Source organism: Bos grunniens, chromosome 16 (genome assembly GCF_055505025.1).
Source record: "Bos grunniens cultivar Pamir isolate PY7600 chromosome 16, Bosgru_T2T1.0, whole genome shotgun sequence".
NCBI classification, from domain to species: domain Eukaryota; kingdom Metazoa; phylum Chordata; class Mammalia; order Artiodactyla; family Bovidae; genus Bos; species Bos grunniens.
The window spans coordinates 55029118-55046200 of record NC_141180.1 but is presented as its reverse complement, the minus strand read 5'-3'; the positions used below and the strand labels follow the sequence as shown (position 1 = coordinate 55046200).

General features: G+C 39.3%; 1 protein-coding gene across 50 annotated transcripts in view; it reads right to left on the bottom strand.

Moving 5' to 3' along the window:
• The window catches only part of TAF1A (TATA-box binding protein associated factor, RNA polymerase I subunit A), a 32665-nt gene that overhangs the window by 11889 nt on the left and 3693 nt on the right, over window positions 1-17083 (bottom strand). For 22 of the 50 annotated variants that reach the window (XR_015143597.1, XR_015143593.1, XR_015143596.1 and 19 more), the window contains 3 exons: window positions 13831-14000; window positions 9994-10107; window positions 4100-4298 (listed from right to left, as the gene is read on the bottom strand). Coding sequence is in view for 29 of the 50 variants with exons in the window: in XM_086345253.1 (XP_086201379.1) it covers window positions 4100-4298; window positions 9994-10107; window positions 13831-14000 (483 nt within the window). In the remaining 21 variants the exon portion in view is untranslated. Of the gene's footprint in view, window positions 1-4099; window positions 4299-9993; window positions 10126-13830; window positions 14001-17083 lie in introns of all 50 variants that reach the window. The other 28 variants (XR_015143612.1, XR_015143606.1, XR_015143611.1 and 25 more) reach the window with 2 other exon arrangements.

Below are 17083 nucleotides of genomic sequence, written 5' to 3'. Positions count from 1 at the left end.
AGAGACATCACTTTGCCAACAAAGGCCCATATGGTCATGGTCAAAGCCATGGTTTTTCCAGTAGTCATGTATGGATGTGAGAGTTGCACCATAAAGAAGGCTGGGCACCAAAGAACTGATGCTTTCGAACTGTGGTGGTAGAGAAGACTCTTGAGAGTCCAAGTAGATCAACCTTGAATGTTCATTGGAAGGACCGGTGCTTTAGATGAAGCTCTAATCCTTTGGCCACCTGATGTAAAGAGCTGACTCATTGGAAAAGACCCTGATGCTGGAAAAAACCAAGGGCAAGAGGAGAAGGGGATGACAGAGGATGAGATGACTGTATGGCATCACTGACTCAATGAACATGAGTTTGAGCAAACTCAAGGAGATAGTGAGGGACAGGGAAGTCTGGCTTTCTGTAGTCCATGGGGTTGCAAAGACTCGGACAGGACTTAGTGACTGAATAATGACAACAAGTGGGTGAACCATATTAAGAATCATATCTCAATTCTCAATAAAGCTGTTATTTAAAAAAAAGAGAGATTACCATACCACACAATAAATTGGATGACATGAAAACTCCTGATAATAATAAATGATGAGGAGACAACAGACAAAAGAAAACTCAAAACAGACTGCTGCTGCTGCTGCTGCTAAGTCGCTTCAGTCGTGTCCGACTCTGTGCGACCCCATAGATGGAAGCCAACCAGGCTCCCCCATACCTGGGACTCTCCAGGCAAGAGTACTGGAGTGGGTTGCCATTTCCTTCTCCAATGCATGAAAGTGAAAGTGAAACAGACTACTAATGGGATATAAATTAGTAACCACTTTGGAAAGACTTTAGCCTATTATGTAGTACAGTTGAAGATACACATGCTTAGTGACAACAATTCTACTCTGAGAAACACATGCATATGTGCACCACTATCTGTGCCCAAGAATTTCAAAGCAGCATTAATTATAATATCCCCAAACTATTAACATCCTAAATAGCAATCAATATATAGAAGGAATAAATTGCAAGAATATCATACAATATATTGTTTCACAACAACAAAAATGAAAAAACTAGAGCTAATTCAACCACACAATCACATGTTAAATGTTGAACAAAATATGCAATGTCCCCCAAAATATGTACAGTGTGGATCCAAATATGACATTAAAATATAGGCAAAACTAAACTACATTTACAGATGCACGCGCTGTGCTGTGCTCAGCCGCTTCAGTCCTGTCCGACTCTTTGTGACCCTGTGGACTGCAGCCACCTGGGAAGCCCCTATAAATGCATACTTGAGTGGTAAAGGTATCTTTAAAAAAAAAGGAGCTATTATCATTAAGGGGCTTCCTAGGTGGCACAGAGGTAAAGAATCCACCTGCAATGCAGGAGACGCAAGAGATGTGGGTTTGATCCCTGAGTCAGGAAGAAGGAAATGGCAACCCACTCCAGTATTCTTGCCTGGAGAATTCCATGGACAGAGGAGCCTGGTGGGCTGCAGTCCACAGGGTCACAAAGAGTTGGACATGACTGAGCTCTGAACATAATTATCATTGAAGTCAGGACAGCAGTTTCCTTGAGACAGAATGGGAGATGTGATCATGAAAGAACACATGGAGAACTTTCAGGGGGACAGTAATGCTGAGCTCCTTACTCTGGGTGTAGTTACATGGATGTTTGTTTTATAATATTCATTCTATCATACATTTGTTTGACACACTTCTTCAGGATATATTTCACAATCTTAAAGGTTTAAAAAGAAAATCTGTCCTTTGAAACAAACAGAAGCACAAAACACTTCTGGGTTCCAATACTTCTTTTTGGCCAAAATAGTAGCCTCCTTTCACCCGATATATATAGATTAGTATCCTCTTCCCAGTGGATCTATTGCATAAATATCAATATGAACTTGGAAATGAAATGGTAACTGGAAAGCAGGTGTAAATGGATATCAGAAAAAAAAATGTGAGAAAGAAAGGCAGATCCCTGAGTAAATATAAATTGGCTGTGAATTTACCATGGAAGGGGGTTCCCAGCTACCAAGTGCATCAAAGCCAACCAGCACAGGCCACAACAGAAAGGAAAAGCTCAAGGCAACTCTGAGCACACGTTCATGTGTTACATTCCATAAGTCTGGTTATATAAAACTAGTCCTAGTTTTTTTTCCCCATTAAATAGCTATGTGAGGTTAAAGACAATCTAAAGATCTCCACATTTCATCCCATCTTTATCTCTTGTTGCTCCAGAAGAGTGTCAGCTGCAGAAGGTACTGAATTATCTAACCATGAAAGTGACGGTATAAATTCATGTTCCAACTGCTTTAATCATCATGTATTTGCTTGAGTTCTACCTAAGTGTGTGAGAAGAAAAGGAAATAATGATTTTAAAACTCACCTAAATCAGTATCAGCAAGCCTTCTTAAAAAGAACATTACAGTGGGCATTTCAGCAAGGTGTGTTGTTGTGTTGTGTTACTCGCTCAGTACTGCCCAAATCTTTATGACCCAATGGACTGTAGCCCGCCAGGCTTCTCTGTCCATGGAAGTCTCCAGGCAAGAACACTGGAGAGGGTTGCCATTTCCTTCTCCAGGGATCTTACCAACCGAGGGATTGAATTCGGGTCTCTCGCACTGCAGGCAGATTCTTCACTGTCTGAGCCACTAGGGAAGTCCTTCAGCAAGGTTAACGAAAGAAATACAGATATGTGACCTCAAAAGATTGATGAGTCTAGACAAGGAGACACAACACAAAACACACATGAAAAAAACTTAGAATGATTAAAAAGGCAAAAGGTGAAGAGTCAATTGATACAGGCTGAACATGCAGCTGGTATGTTGGGTTTAAAGTAAAAGGAGGAGAGGTCTAACGAGTCCTGAAGACAGATGGCATACTGGAGCAGGAGGATGCACAAGAGGCCTCGCAAGGTTATCATGATGAAGACAGCATTTCAGAAGTGTCTTGCGGGTGGTTAGAGACAGGAAACAGGAAGGGAATTTGCGATTGGTGAACCCACCCGCTCAGAGACCAAGGAAATACTACTATCAATTAAGGATATTGAGGAAACATAGCTTAACATAAATGAAGTGATAAATGTCAGAACTGGGATTTGGATGAAGGAGGTGAAAACAGAAAAAGGTTAATCCTAGAGAAGTTATGGAGAAAAACTATATGAGGGTAAAAAGGTGCAGAGAATCATACAGCTTCAAAGAACACAAATTTAGGGACAGGAGAGGACATCACCACCACTGCAAGTAAGAGGAAGAGAAGGCAGCTGAGGAGAACACATAGTCAGTTTTGGAGGTGATCAGTGAGTCAAGAAAATTGTCTGTGATGACCTTTGTACAGAAATGAAACAACTTTATCTTGCCCTATTCTTTGAACATGTTTTCCTAAGAAACAACATTACAAAACAAACTAAACTCCACTGTAAACACACAGGAAGAAATGCTTCTTCTATGCGATAATGCCCATGGATGAAAATGTGTAACCTTTCCTGGAAATCACGTTTCTAAGAAATGAATGAATCTAGGACTATTGCTGGTGGCACAGTAGATAAGAATTCACCTTCCAATGAAGGGGACACGGGTTCTTAGTCCCCTCGGACCCTGGTCCAAGAAGATTCCACATGCTGTAGCGCTTAGCCCAAGTGCCACAACTACTGAGCCTGTGCTCTAGGGTCCACGAGCCACAGCTACCAACCACAGCACCACAAGTACTGAAGCCCAGCACCCTAGATTCCGGGCTCCACAACGAGAAGCCACTGCAATGAGAGGCCCATGCACCGCAGTGAAGAATAGCCCCTGCTTGCTGCAACTAGAGAAAGTCTGCTCACAGCAATGAAGACCAGTGCAACCAAAAATAAAAACAAATTTTAAAAAAGCAACGAATCTAAAATGGTCATGAACTTAACCTATGAATTACCTAATTTATGTCTGAAAAGTCTTTTGTTTAAATATCAGAGATTTTACAAAGGATGAAGCAGAATTTTACAAGCATAGCAATCTCTGTTCTCTGTACTATCTGGATAAAGCCAGGCTTGGAAGAAGGGGAATTAGATTACTCCTCAAGATTCCTTCTGTCCCTCTGACAGTCTTACCACTCATCACTCATAGTTACTCACCGAGTTTAGACAATTCCATCTTCTTTTTATACCAAGAATAATACTGCAAAAGACCTTTATAGGCCTGAATAAGGTTGACTAACACTTCCTGGGAAGAAGACTTTTCACCATATCGCCATGTCTCTGCCTGGGTAAGAATTCTGTTCGCATCTTCAAGCAATCCATGATGCAGAAGGTATAATGCATGCTGTAAGGAAATCTGCAACATTAAGAAAAGCCCACTGTCATGCAGGTCATTAGATAACCATTAGTTTAAAAACTCAGTAAATATATGATACACGCTGGGCTAAGACCTTGGGAGAACACAAACAATGGAACCATTGTCCCCATGATCAAAAATTTCAATCTAGCAGATGCATGAAAAAAATTGTTGTTGTTTAGTCACTAAGTCGTGTCCAACTCTTTGCGACCCAATGGACTGTGGGCCTACCAGTCTCCTCTGTCCATGGGATTCTCTAGGCAAGAATACTGGAGTGCGTTGCCATTTCCTTCTCCAGGGGATCTTCCCAACCCAGGGATCAAACCTGCATCTCCTGCTTGGCAGGATTCTTTACTACTGAGCCACAAGAGAAGCCCATACATCAACTATATGTCAACTTTTCAATTAAAAATTAAAAAAAGAATAATTACATAAAGAAAGAGCAATACAAATAGGGAGAGCATTAAGGAGGAGAATAATGGGCAATACAGTTAATTATATGAACAGTGTCAGAGTTCAAACCTTCCTCTTCAACTATTGTAATAATTTCTCAACTCATGTCTCCTGTCTGTCCCCCTACAATCCATCTTCCATGTGACCACCAAAGAAATCGCATTGGTCATTTGTGTAAAATTCTTCAACAGTTCCCACTGCCTACAGAATAAAAATCTCAGCTCTATAGAGATGGCATACAGAGCTCAGCTTACTTCCCCTGCTTTCTACCTATGTGATTTTTAGAATAACCCGGTAGCTCAGAGGTTAAAGCGTCTGCCTGCAATGCGGGAGACTTGGGTTCGATCCCTGGGTTGGGAAGATCCCCTGGAGAAGGAAATGGCAACCCACTCCAGTATTCTTGCCTGGAGAATCCCATGGATGGAGGACCCTGGTAGGCTACAGTCCATGGGGTCGCAAAGAGTCAGACATGACTGAGCAACTTAACTTAAAGACACATTAGACACAGAGGTATCAGACTCTTTACTATCCCCTCCATGCTAGACTACAATTTCCTCCAGTACACACAGTGAATACCCACTAGCTTCTTCAGACTCATCTCCAGCATCACATCCCGTCTTTGCCCGACTCCACGAACTCATTCAGTCCTAGCTCTTTCCAATTCCAGAGAGCCAACCATTTTCGACTTTGTCTTCTTACTATAATTGCATTTCTACCATGGCAACCATAACCATTTATTTCATTTACATACCTGTCTCCCTTTACTGCAAGAACCACGTCCAGCAGATTGTCTGGGAAACAGCAGCAGGTGTTTTTAGAAGTGTTACTAAAAAATGTCTTTTGTCTATCCTAATTACCACCCTCAGACTCTGGAGTATGAAATAAAGTTCCTCCCAGATTTCTTTACTTCACTTGAGTAGATTCTATGAGCTTAGAAGGAGTTAACCAATAATTTAGTTAAAACTCTACCTTCCCTCCCTAAATGGCTATCTATTTTCTCCCTGAAAGAAGAGAAGCACACAACACCAGGGCAGGCTATCCCCTTTCTCCGACTGTTCACTGAGAAAGTTCTTAAGTGGAACCATACGCTGCCTCTGTTTAGTTTCTACTTATAATGTACATGGTCTACCAGAAAATAAGATCCTAAGGGAGAACCTGGCACATAAGAGAAACAAAATTTTTTCCTAAATTAATAAAACCTGTAAAGAACCCTAAACTAGGGGAAATCTTTTTTCAAAATTAGAAAGCAGTAGGAATATAAAATGCTACAGCCACTAAGGAAAACAGTTTAGTGATTCCTAAACGAGTTAAACATAGAATTATATGTCTATACATACATGTTTTTATAATACACATATATAGCCACCAACTCATTGGAAAAGACCCTGATGCTGGGAATGATGGAAGGCAAAAGGAGAAGGGGACAACAGAGGATGAGATGGTTAGATTGCATCACTGATTCAATAATGGACGTGAGTTTGAGCAAACTCCGGGAGATACTGCAGGACAGAGGAGCCTGGCGTGCTACACTCTATGGGGTCACAAAGAGTTGGACAGAACTTAGTGCCTGAACAACAACCACAAATATGTGTATATGTGTGTACATGCCATAAAACATGACCTAGCAATTCTACTCAAAGGTATACATCCAAAGAAACTGAAAGCAGAGACTCAGACAGGTATCTGTATGACAGCACTCACTGAAGTGTTATTCACAATAGCCAAAAGATGGAAACAACCGAACAAGAGATGAAAAGATAAGAAAATGTGACAGATACATACAACAGAATATTGTAGTTATACTGAGCCGTAACAAGGGATGAGGTCTGACACATGCCACAACACAGACAAATCTTAAAAACATGATGCTAGGTGAAATAACCAAAACATGAAAGGACAAATATTATATGCTTCCACTTATACGAAATACCTAGAAGAGCCAAATTTATAGAGACAGAAAGTAGATTAGAGGTTATGAGGGGATGGGAGGAGGAGGGAACCAGGCGTTACTGCTTAATGGATACAGAGTTTCTGTTTGGGGTGATAGAAATTTTGGCAATACTGGTGACGGCTGCACAACAATGGAAACATAATTAATGCCACTGGATTATACACTTAAAGATGGTTAGAATATCGCACTTTACATCATGTACATTTTGCAACAATTTAAAAATATCTGAAAACTAGGGCAAGTAAAAACAAAACAAGAATAGGAGGGTAAATATTTATGCTTCACAGGCCTATTGGTCTCAGTCACAACTGCTCGACCCTGCCATTGTCTGGCTAAAAGTAGCTACTGGCAATATGGAAATGAATGGGTGTGGTAATGTTCCAACAAAACTTTATTTAGAGGTACTGGAAAAAATTAAAAAGCATGTAAAAACTTGATTGAGAAAGTGCTTTTAGTCAAATATATACCACAGAGAGGGAGATTATCATAACATTTTGGAGGATGTCAATTCTTTTGGATAAAACTTTTATTACAGGACACTTTAATTTGGATAAAACTCCGCCTAAACATGAGAAACAATGAAACATTTTCACACATGGATCAGAAGAGTTAATACTGTGAAAATGTCTGTACTACTGTGAAAATGTCCACACTACCCGTACTACCCAAAGCCATCTATAGATTCAATGCAATACCTATCAAAATACCAGTGCTATTTTTCACATAAATAGAAAACACAATCTTCAAATTTGGATGCAAAAATTGTATCATTCACAAAAAAACCGTGAATAGCCAAAACAATCTTGAGAAGGAACAATGCTGCAGGTATCACACTTTCTTATTTCAATCTATATTACCAAACTATAGCATTCAAAACAGACACACCAGACAAGTGGAACAGAATTGGGAGTCCAGAAATAAGTCCATCCATACGTTGTCAACTAATATTTGATAAAGGAGCCAAGAATACTCAAAGGGCAAAGGTTAGTCTCTTCAATGAATGATGTTGGGGAAACTATAGACGTTTATATGCAGAAGAATGAAACTGGACCCTTAATTTATACCACTCACAAAAATTAACTCAAAATGGATTAAGGACTTAAAGGTAAGATCTGAAACTAAAGCTCTCAGAAGAAAACAGAGGGAAAAAAGTCCTTGATATTGGTCTTGGCAGTGAATTCCTGGGGTACGACACCAAAAGCACAAGCAATACAAGTGAAATAAGCAAGTGGGACTGCACAAACCAAAAAGCTTCCGCACAACACAGGAAACCATCAACAAAATGAAAAAGCAGTCTACTGAACAGGAGAAAACATTTTCAAATCATGTATCTGATAAGAAATACCTAAAATCTATAAAGAACTCATACAGCTCAATAGCAAGAACAACAAAAAACATATTACAATTAAAAACGGGCAGAAGAGGGACTTCTCTGGTGGTCCAGTAGCTAAGACTCCGTGCTCCCAACGCAGAGGGCCGGGGTTTGATCCCTGGTCAGGGAACTAGGTCTCGTATGTTGCAACTAAGACCTGGTGCAGCCAAATAAATAAATATTTAAAAAAAAAGAAAAAAGAAAAAGGTGGGAGGAGGAGGTTCAAGAAAGAGGGGACATATGTATACCTAGGGCTGATTCATGTTCATGTATGGCAGAAACCAACACGATATTGCAAAGCAATTATCCTCCAATTGAAAATAAATAAATAATTTAAATCTGAGCCACAATAGTGAAAGTTTTGCATCCTAACCACTGGATAGCCAAGGAATTCTCCCACTTCACACGAGCTAGAATGGCTAGCATCAAAAAGACAAGAGAGGACTTCCCTGGTGGTACAGTGGATGGGAATCCGCCTACCAATGCAGGGCACACAGGTTTGATTCCTGTGTGGAATCCCATGATTCACATGTGGAATCCTGGAAAGATTCCACATGCCACGGAGCAACTAAAGACTGTGTGCTGCAACTACTGAAGCCCAGGCACCTAGAGCCTGTGCCCCGCAAGGAGAAGCCCGCACATGGCAAGGAGGAGCAGCTGCCGTTCACGCAAAGAGAGAGGGCCCACACAGCAACAAAGACCCAGCACGACCAAAAGGAAAACAGAACAAAAGACGAGGAATAACAAGTGTTGCTAAGGATGTGCAGAAAAGGGAGCTGTTGTACACAGCTGGTATACATTCCCTTTGGAATGTAAAGTGGTCTAGCCCCTATGGAGAATGGTGGTATGGTGGTTCCTCTAATAAATTAAAAACAGATCTAATATACGATCCAGCAATCCACATTGGCATATATATCCAAAGTTGAAATCTCTATCTGGACGAGATATCCACACTTCCATGTTCACTGAAACACTATTCACAAGAGCCAAGACATGGAAGCAATCTAAGTGAGCAATGATGGATGGATGGATAAGGAAAATATTGTATACACACATATATACAATGGCGTATTATTCACTCATGCAAAAGAATGAAACCTTGCATGTGTGGCAACATGGATGAGCTTTGAGGGCATTATGCTTAGGGAAATAAGTCATACAAAAAAAGTAATATTCTCTCATCTCACTTTCAGGTGGAATCTAAAAACATCCAACCCATAAAAACAGAGCAGGCTGAGGGCTGGAGTAGTCAAGGGACACAAACTTTCAATTATACGATGAGTAAGTTTGAGGGTCTAATGTACAGTATGGTGACCATAGCACTGTTAACTTGAAAGCTGCCACAAGGCTAGAACTTCAACATTCTCAACACAGCAACAACAAAATGATATTATGTGAGGGGATGGCGATGTTAACTAACCTCATTGTGGTAAACATTTGGCAATATATACATGCTATCAAATTATCACATTGTATACCCTAAACAAAGTTAAATCATACGTCGATTATATCTCAACAAAGCTGAAAAACTTTTCTCAAGTATTCAAATTCCCAATTTGTTTAGCTCTTTCCCTTTTTTCCAAAAGCACCAATTCTTACAGAGCTCAACTGACTTAAGCAAACATATTAGAATTTGGTCCATTATCATAGTGAAGCACACATGCCATTTCTGAAGGACCGGTTGTGGCAGCCAGAGATACACAAGGAGAAGACATTTTCACTCACACAACGTGGTAGGCGACAGGAAATGGAGAAGTAAATGGCTCTCAAACGCAATTTTTCTTTCAGCTTCTCTTACTGACCCAGGTGTGTTACTCCCTTTCCCATCTTTTTTACATTCTTACCTACCTTATCACTGAGACAAGCAATTTTAAAAAAAGAATGCTGCAGATGTAAATTCACAAAGCCTACATTCTCACCTTCAAGTAATTCGTGATGCCAATATTTTTCATCCGGTCAGCAAAGGTATTGAAAGTCTCCACGCTGCTTTTGGGATGATAATAAAGAATTTCACTTCCAAGCCTCCAAACAATCTGTCAAAACAGAAGTTACTAACAAAACTGTAAAACCCCTGCCTTAACCAATGTCTCAGGAAGCTATTTTCTTCTGATTACAACATTAAAAAACAACCTATAATTCCTTTTTATAGATACCACTACTGTCAACATTTTACTGTACTTCACCCAATGGAAGTACTATTACATTTTATGTGATTAAAAGCTTTTCCTGTTGATTAAAATACCAGGTGTCATTAACAGTGTCATTTTGAGCCAGAAGTCTAAAGAAGGTGAGCAGTTAAGATACATATTGACGATAACATTTTTAATTAGTATAGGAGAAAAACATTAAAGTTAGAAAACTCGGGTTCCATTAATATTGGCTTCTTCACTGCTCTCATTATGTATCAAGCGAGAGCTATGGACTCAATTTTTCCTCACATTTCATCAAGTTCTACAACTATTGACTATAGTTGGTCTATCTTTAGAGCTTCAACTTAAGAATCTGCATCAGCTTTATTTATTATAAATTTTAATAAAAATATTTTCTCCCCAGAGCACCAAAACTTTGATGACAGTACTTGCAGCTCTTCTTTTGCATGAGGGCAAATCTCTACTTCTCTTACTCCATTTAAAGTACTTCAGTGATACTGATCTTCAAAGTAAACTGGTTGTTTGGTATAATATTGGTTTAGTATAATCATAATACTCAGAAAGAGACAGAGTTCTTTTATAGATAAACAAATTGCAGTATTTTGAAGCTTAAATAAAATGTGGAGATTATCCTACCACAGTTGTTCTTAAGTCCACATGTATGTAAGAATTACCTGGGACACCAGTTAAAAACAAATATTCCAGGGATTCAGACTTGAACTCAGTAAAACTCTGGTGGAGGGCAGGAATCTGTACTTTCAACAAAGGCTCTATGTGACTCAAACAGAGCCCAAACAAGCATCTGGTAACCACTGATTTAATTTATAAAACAAACTCTGGACAAAAAAGGGCTGTAATTTGTCCAATGTTTTATAGATCTAGATTAACTGTAGTCCATAAACTAAACTTTCAATCAATGGTTAAATTTTTTTTTCATATTTTTTGGTTCTATTAGACATCTAACTGATGCAATGGTTACTCTAATAGTAAAAGCTACTTGAGATATCCATGTGAAGTTATCTGTGGATATACTGTCTTTTACAAAACAAATTTAACAATACATGCCAAGCACTGTTCTGGATCCCTGCCCTGGTGGAATTTACATTCTGTTGTAGAGAGACTGACAATAACAAAGAAATACAATAATTAAACTGGCAAGTGTTATGGGGAAAACAATGAAGCAGAGTCAGAAGACCAGGGGTGCCAGCTGGAAAGTGAAGGGGGTTGGTGTGCAGTTGCAACTTTAAATAGTGAAGGGAGGCCCCACTGCAAGTATGACGTGAAGGAGGGTGACCACAGTGATAGCCAAAGAAACAGCAAAGACAATCAGGAAGAAGTATGGTTGTTCAAGGGATGAGCAAGGAGGCCAGTGAGGCTGGGGAAGAAAAGTAAGTTAGATGGTAACAGGAGATGAGGCCAAAGGGGAAAGGGAATGACCAAAGCACGGAGAACTTGCAGGTGATCAAAAGGATGCTGGCTCTTACTGAGTGAAACAGGAAAGCCACTGCAGGGTTTTCAGCTGAGCAGTGACATGATTTGACTCATGGTTTAAAAGGACTATGCTGTATCATTAATCATTTGAAAAATGCCCATCAAAGCTACAACGAGACACCATGTCACAATCACTAGGGTGGCTTTAATCAAGAAGACAGACAATAATACTGTGGGCGAGGATGTACAAATGTTGGAAACCTTGTATGTTGCTGGTGGGAATGTAAAACAGTGCAGTCAATGCGGAAAACAGTCTACCAGTTCCTTAAGAGGTTACATATATTTATCATATGCCCCAGCATATTCCTCCTCCTCGATATATTTACTCAAGAGAAATTACAACAAACACCCATAGAAAAACTTGTACATGGTGGGGGAGGAAACAACTTGTACATGAATGTTCATAGTAGCATTATTCATAGTAACAGAAAGAAAAACTACTCAAATGTCTAAAAACTGATGTATCAGTTTTATCTCATCAAATGAGATAAAGCCTTACACTGGAATATTATTTTACAATAAAAATCAGTGAAGAACTAATATGCCACAATATGGTATAATAAGCCTTGAACACATTATGTTCAGTAAAAGAATTCATTCATAAAAAGCCAGCTATTACATGATTCTACTTATTTGAAATGTCCAAAATAAAAAGTAGATTAATGGTTGCCAAGGGCAGGGTCTGGAGAAGAGGGACTACAAGTGGGTACAGTGTTTCTCTTGAGGGGGGGCGACAAAAAATGTTCTAAATTTAGATTGTGGTGACAGTTGCACATCTCTTGTGAATATATGAAAACACACTGAATTGTTCAATTTAAATGGGTGAACTGTATGGTGTTTAATGTCTCTTAAATAAGGCTATTTTTTTTTTTGTTTTGTTAAGGCTCAGTCTGGTTATTATGCTGAAAATACACTGGGAGGCAGAGGAGGGTAAGCAGTCATCTAAGTGAGGTGATGGGGGTTTGAGTCAAGGAAGCAGCAAAAAGGATGTGGTAAGAAGTACTCAAGACTGCAGGGGGCAGGTTTTCAAAGGAGAGCCGACAGAATTTTCTGATGGTTTGGATATGAGGTGCAAAAGAGAAAAAAAAAAAAACAACTCCAGATTGGGTCTCAAAATTAGATAAGGGAACCCTGATCTGAGACAAGGAAAATTAGGCTGGACAAGGAATATCAGAAGAACCAGTTTATATTTGCTAGTATGATACGACATATCGTACTAGCTGGTATTAGATACTAAGAGGTGAGGTTGAATAGAATGTTGGGTACAGCAATCTGGACTTGACAGACGTCAGAGCCCCAGATACACAATGGGGGATCACCAGTATACAGACTGAATGAAAGGCTATGAAACTGAATGAGATCAAGAGAGTTCAGATAACAATAACACCTAAAGATTGGAGTTCTCAAGGACTCCCACGTCAGAAGGCCAAGGAGACAAAGCGCAATCAGAAAAGGAAACCGAGGAATGGCCAGTGCAGTAGGAGAAAAACCTGAGAGTGCAGAGTCCTGGAAGCCAGACGAAGAATTCTGTTTATTTCTTCATCACACAGAAGGGAATGACCTGGTATGCTTAATATTGGTAATGATTAAGTTAAACAAGTACTGAAAATCAGCCACTGGATTCAGCAAAGTGGATATCACTGTTGACCCTGACAAGGCAATTTGGTAGAAATGATGATTTGTGGGGGAGTCTAACTGAAGAGGGCTTGGAACGAATAGATAGATAAACTCTTCCCAGGAGTTCTGCTGAAAGGCAGAAGGGAGAAATGAGCACAGCTTGTGGAAGAAGTAGAAGTCAAGAGATGATATTAAGTGGGAGAGAGAATGACATGTTTGCATGAAAATGGGAACCATCCTATAGAAAGGGGACCATAAGGACATGGGGAAAGATGGAAGAATTACTTAAATGAATGAATAAGTATTTGGGAATCTGAGAATTCAGAGTTAAAGTATTTTTTGTCTCCTTAAAATGATAATAGAAAAATGAAGTATGAAAAAAAATGTCTTGATACAAACTCAATTTGAGATCTTGCAAAAGCTGTTCTGGGTGGAGTTCAAGAGGCAGAAACTCCCAGGATTCTGTGCTATCTTCCAGGGGACTCACGCTTCACTTACCTCGGGTGCACCCTGCCTTTTGTTGCTATCCGTATCTTCCAAAACCTGAAGGTAACTGTGCATGTATTCTGCAGCTCGCTGCCACTGGTGCTTCAGCAGAGCTTCTTGGATAAAATTTAAACAAGCGCTTGTTGTCTGAGCAAAATCTTTCTCCTGTTTTCCTCCAGAGGCTATAAAGGTTAAAGAGGAAAGTCTTGAGCCAGTGACCTCAAATCAACAATTCAAGAATCTTACTTCTGATAAGCACAATTTTAACAAGTAGGTATTACTTAACCCAACCCATCCCCAATACCAAAGCTAGCTTCACTTGAGACCAACTCTTCCACATCATTTTAACCAGTTGTGGCAAATGAAAAAAAAAAATTCTATTTAAGAGATGTCTAATTTGATGTTCTTGGGCTACCAAGGTCACCAGTTCCTTCAAATCTGATTCAACTATCCTTTCACCCTTGCACTAAACAGTCTGGGAAGAATCTCTCAGAGAGGGCCCCCAGTGCAAAATACCAAGTATTAAGAATGGGTAAAAATCATCAGGGTCATCCTAGGAAAGCACTGTCTTTTTTCCTACCTATGTTCTGAAAACACCAAGAGGTGCACTTTTATTTTTCATGGACCACTTTCATTTTGTATCTCTAAAATACTGACAATCCTCATGTTAAGAATATTAGGGTTAGGACTTTTCTGGCAGTCCACTGGTTAAGACCTCACACTTCCAATGCAGGGGGCATGGGTTCAATCCCTGATCTGGCAACTAAGATCCCATATGTGTCTCAGCCATAAAAACTGTTCAAAAATGAAAAAAAAAAAAAAAAATTTTGTGCTTAGTTACAACCTCATCTATGACAACAAGCTGCATATTGCCACCTCTTCCTCCCTTCCCACACCACTAAAGACTCCTATGGGCCAGCAGTCTTCCAGTTGGGGCGCCCTCACCCCTGGGAATATGCTTAGTCACTCAGATGTGTCTGACTCTTTGTGACCCCATGGGCTGTAGCCCGCCAGGCTCCTCTGTCCATGGGGATTCTCTAGGAAAGAATACTGGAATAGGTTGCCATGCCCTTCTCCAGGGGATCTTCCCAATCCAGGGACCGAACCCAGGTCTCCCACACTGCAGAGGATTCTTTACTGTCTGAGCCACCAGGGAAGACCCCACCCCTGGGAATACACAGAGATTAATAAGTATCATGCAAAAATAGCTTTATAGCAATCAACCTGCACATCTTCAACTTTCTCACATACTCTTTCCTAAAATTGATCTTCTAGAAAGCTGTGCATATAGACAAGGCTTCATCAAAATAACTCTAATATTACCTTAAGGTGAAAATACAAGTGTTTAGTGTTGAGAAAATGAATGACTCTAACATCCATTTGCAAGTCAGGTGATTTCTAGTTCTTTAATTATCAAAAGTGTAGAAGAATCTAATAATTTTTTAGAACACTATGTAATTTTTTCAGAAGTAAGTGAGGAGGAGTCAAAGACCTGATACATTGCTAAAATTAAACGCCATCCATTGCCAGCTACTTACTAAAGTGAGTAAAGTTTCTCAGAATTTCCACCAATTAAAACAAAATACAGGGGCTTCCCTGGTGGCTCAGTGGTAAAGAATCTGCCTGCCAATGCAGGAAACACGGGTTTGATCCCTGGTCCAGGAAGATCCCACAGTCTGTGGAGCAACTAAGCCTGTGAACCACAACTTTTGACCCTGTGGTCTAGAGCCCAGGAGCCACAAGAGAAGCCACCTGCAACGAGAAGTCTGCTGACCCCAATAAGAGAAAAGCCTACGAAGCAATGAAAACCCAGCCCTGCCAAAAATAAATTAAGTAAATAAAACTATTTTAAAATATACAATAGAATTAAAGCTAAATCTTTTCTCATTCTAGAAATATATAATATTCATCCACAGATATAAGAATTGGAAAAAAGTGATATCCTTATCCATTTTATTGAGATAAATAAGCAATAAAAATTTACATTTAACGCTTAAAATTTAACCAAAAAAGTAATACATTATTTTAATCAGCTGTGTAAAAAATTAATTATAATAATGTTTCAATCCAGAAGAAATTTTAATAGTTAAAAACTTTACAGGATATTAGCAAAAATTAAATGTGGATACATACTTTATGGAAGAATAAAGCAACAATATAAAATTTCCATCTATTAAAAGCTTTTTCATAAACACAAAACAGATGATAAAAGATATCACATTCCTAAGCTATTTAGACTCTACCAATTATTTTTTTAATTTATGGCCGCTCTACACAGCACGTGGGATCCTAGTTCTCCACCAAGGACTGAACCTGCATCCCTGAAGTAGAAGCATAGAGTCTTAACCACTGCACCCAGGAAGTCTCACCAAATATGTGTGTTTAAGTCATATAATAATTTCATTTGAAAGTGCCAATATATGCTGAAAATTATGCCTTTTGGAACTACCAAACTTATGATGCAATTTTTAGATGGCACATTAAAATGGTGCAAGATAGTACCTAATTTTTTAGGGGAAAAAAAAAGTAGACTACTTCTTTTGACTAGTGCTTCTCCAACTTTTTAAATGTATATACAAATCACCCAGGGATCCAGATGTAGTCCTAACACCACCAGAGAGCTTATTAGAAATCCGGAATACTATGCCCTGCCTACCTCTCTGAATTAGAAGCTGCATTTAACAGGATCTACAGCCAAGTTCCTAGGATATCAGCAGCAACACCAGGCAGCTAGGCCAAGAAACTGACAAAATGCTTCTTCCCTAAAACCTCATTTATTCATCTAAAGGAAAACTGATCTCAGGCCAAACTCCCTTCTGTTATACCTCTAAAGTTTTCACAGCTCAGACTGGAAATTGACTTTAGACGAGGATACAAAAATCCTTGGGCAATGCCCCTCCTATTTTACACCTGGGCCTAATTATCTCAGGAACAGCTCAAAGAATAGCATTCTTCGTAAGCAAAACATAATGTTATTTGTCGCTGATAAACTTGAAGAATAACTATCAAGGAAAATATATTTGATGGAATGAGATACAGTAAAGAACTAGTGTCAGCAACCTAATTTCTAATTCCTTTGAGAGAACCTAGAAACTCATCAGCCTGTCAACAAGTATTTTTTGAGCACTGCCATGGTCAAGCACTAGTCTAGGTACTCACCATAGGGTGCCCACCTTCAAAGTTTTTATTCTGGGGGACACACCCTTCAAAACACCCAAAGAAATTTAAAAGAATAAAAAGTAAATAATTGTTAGGCAATTAGGTT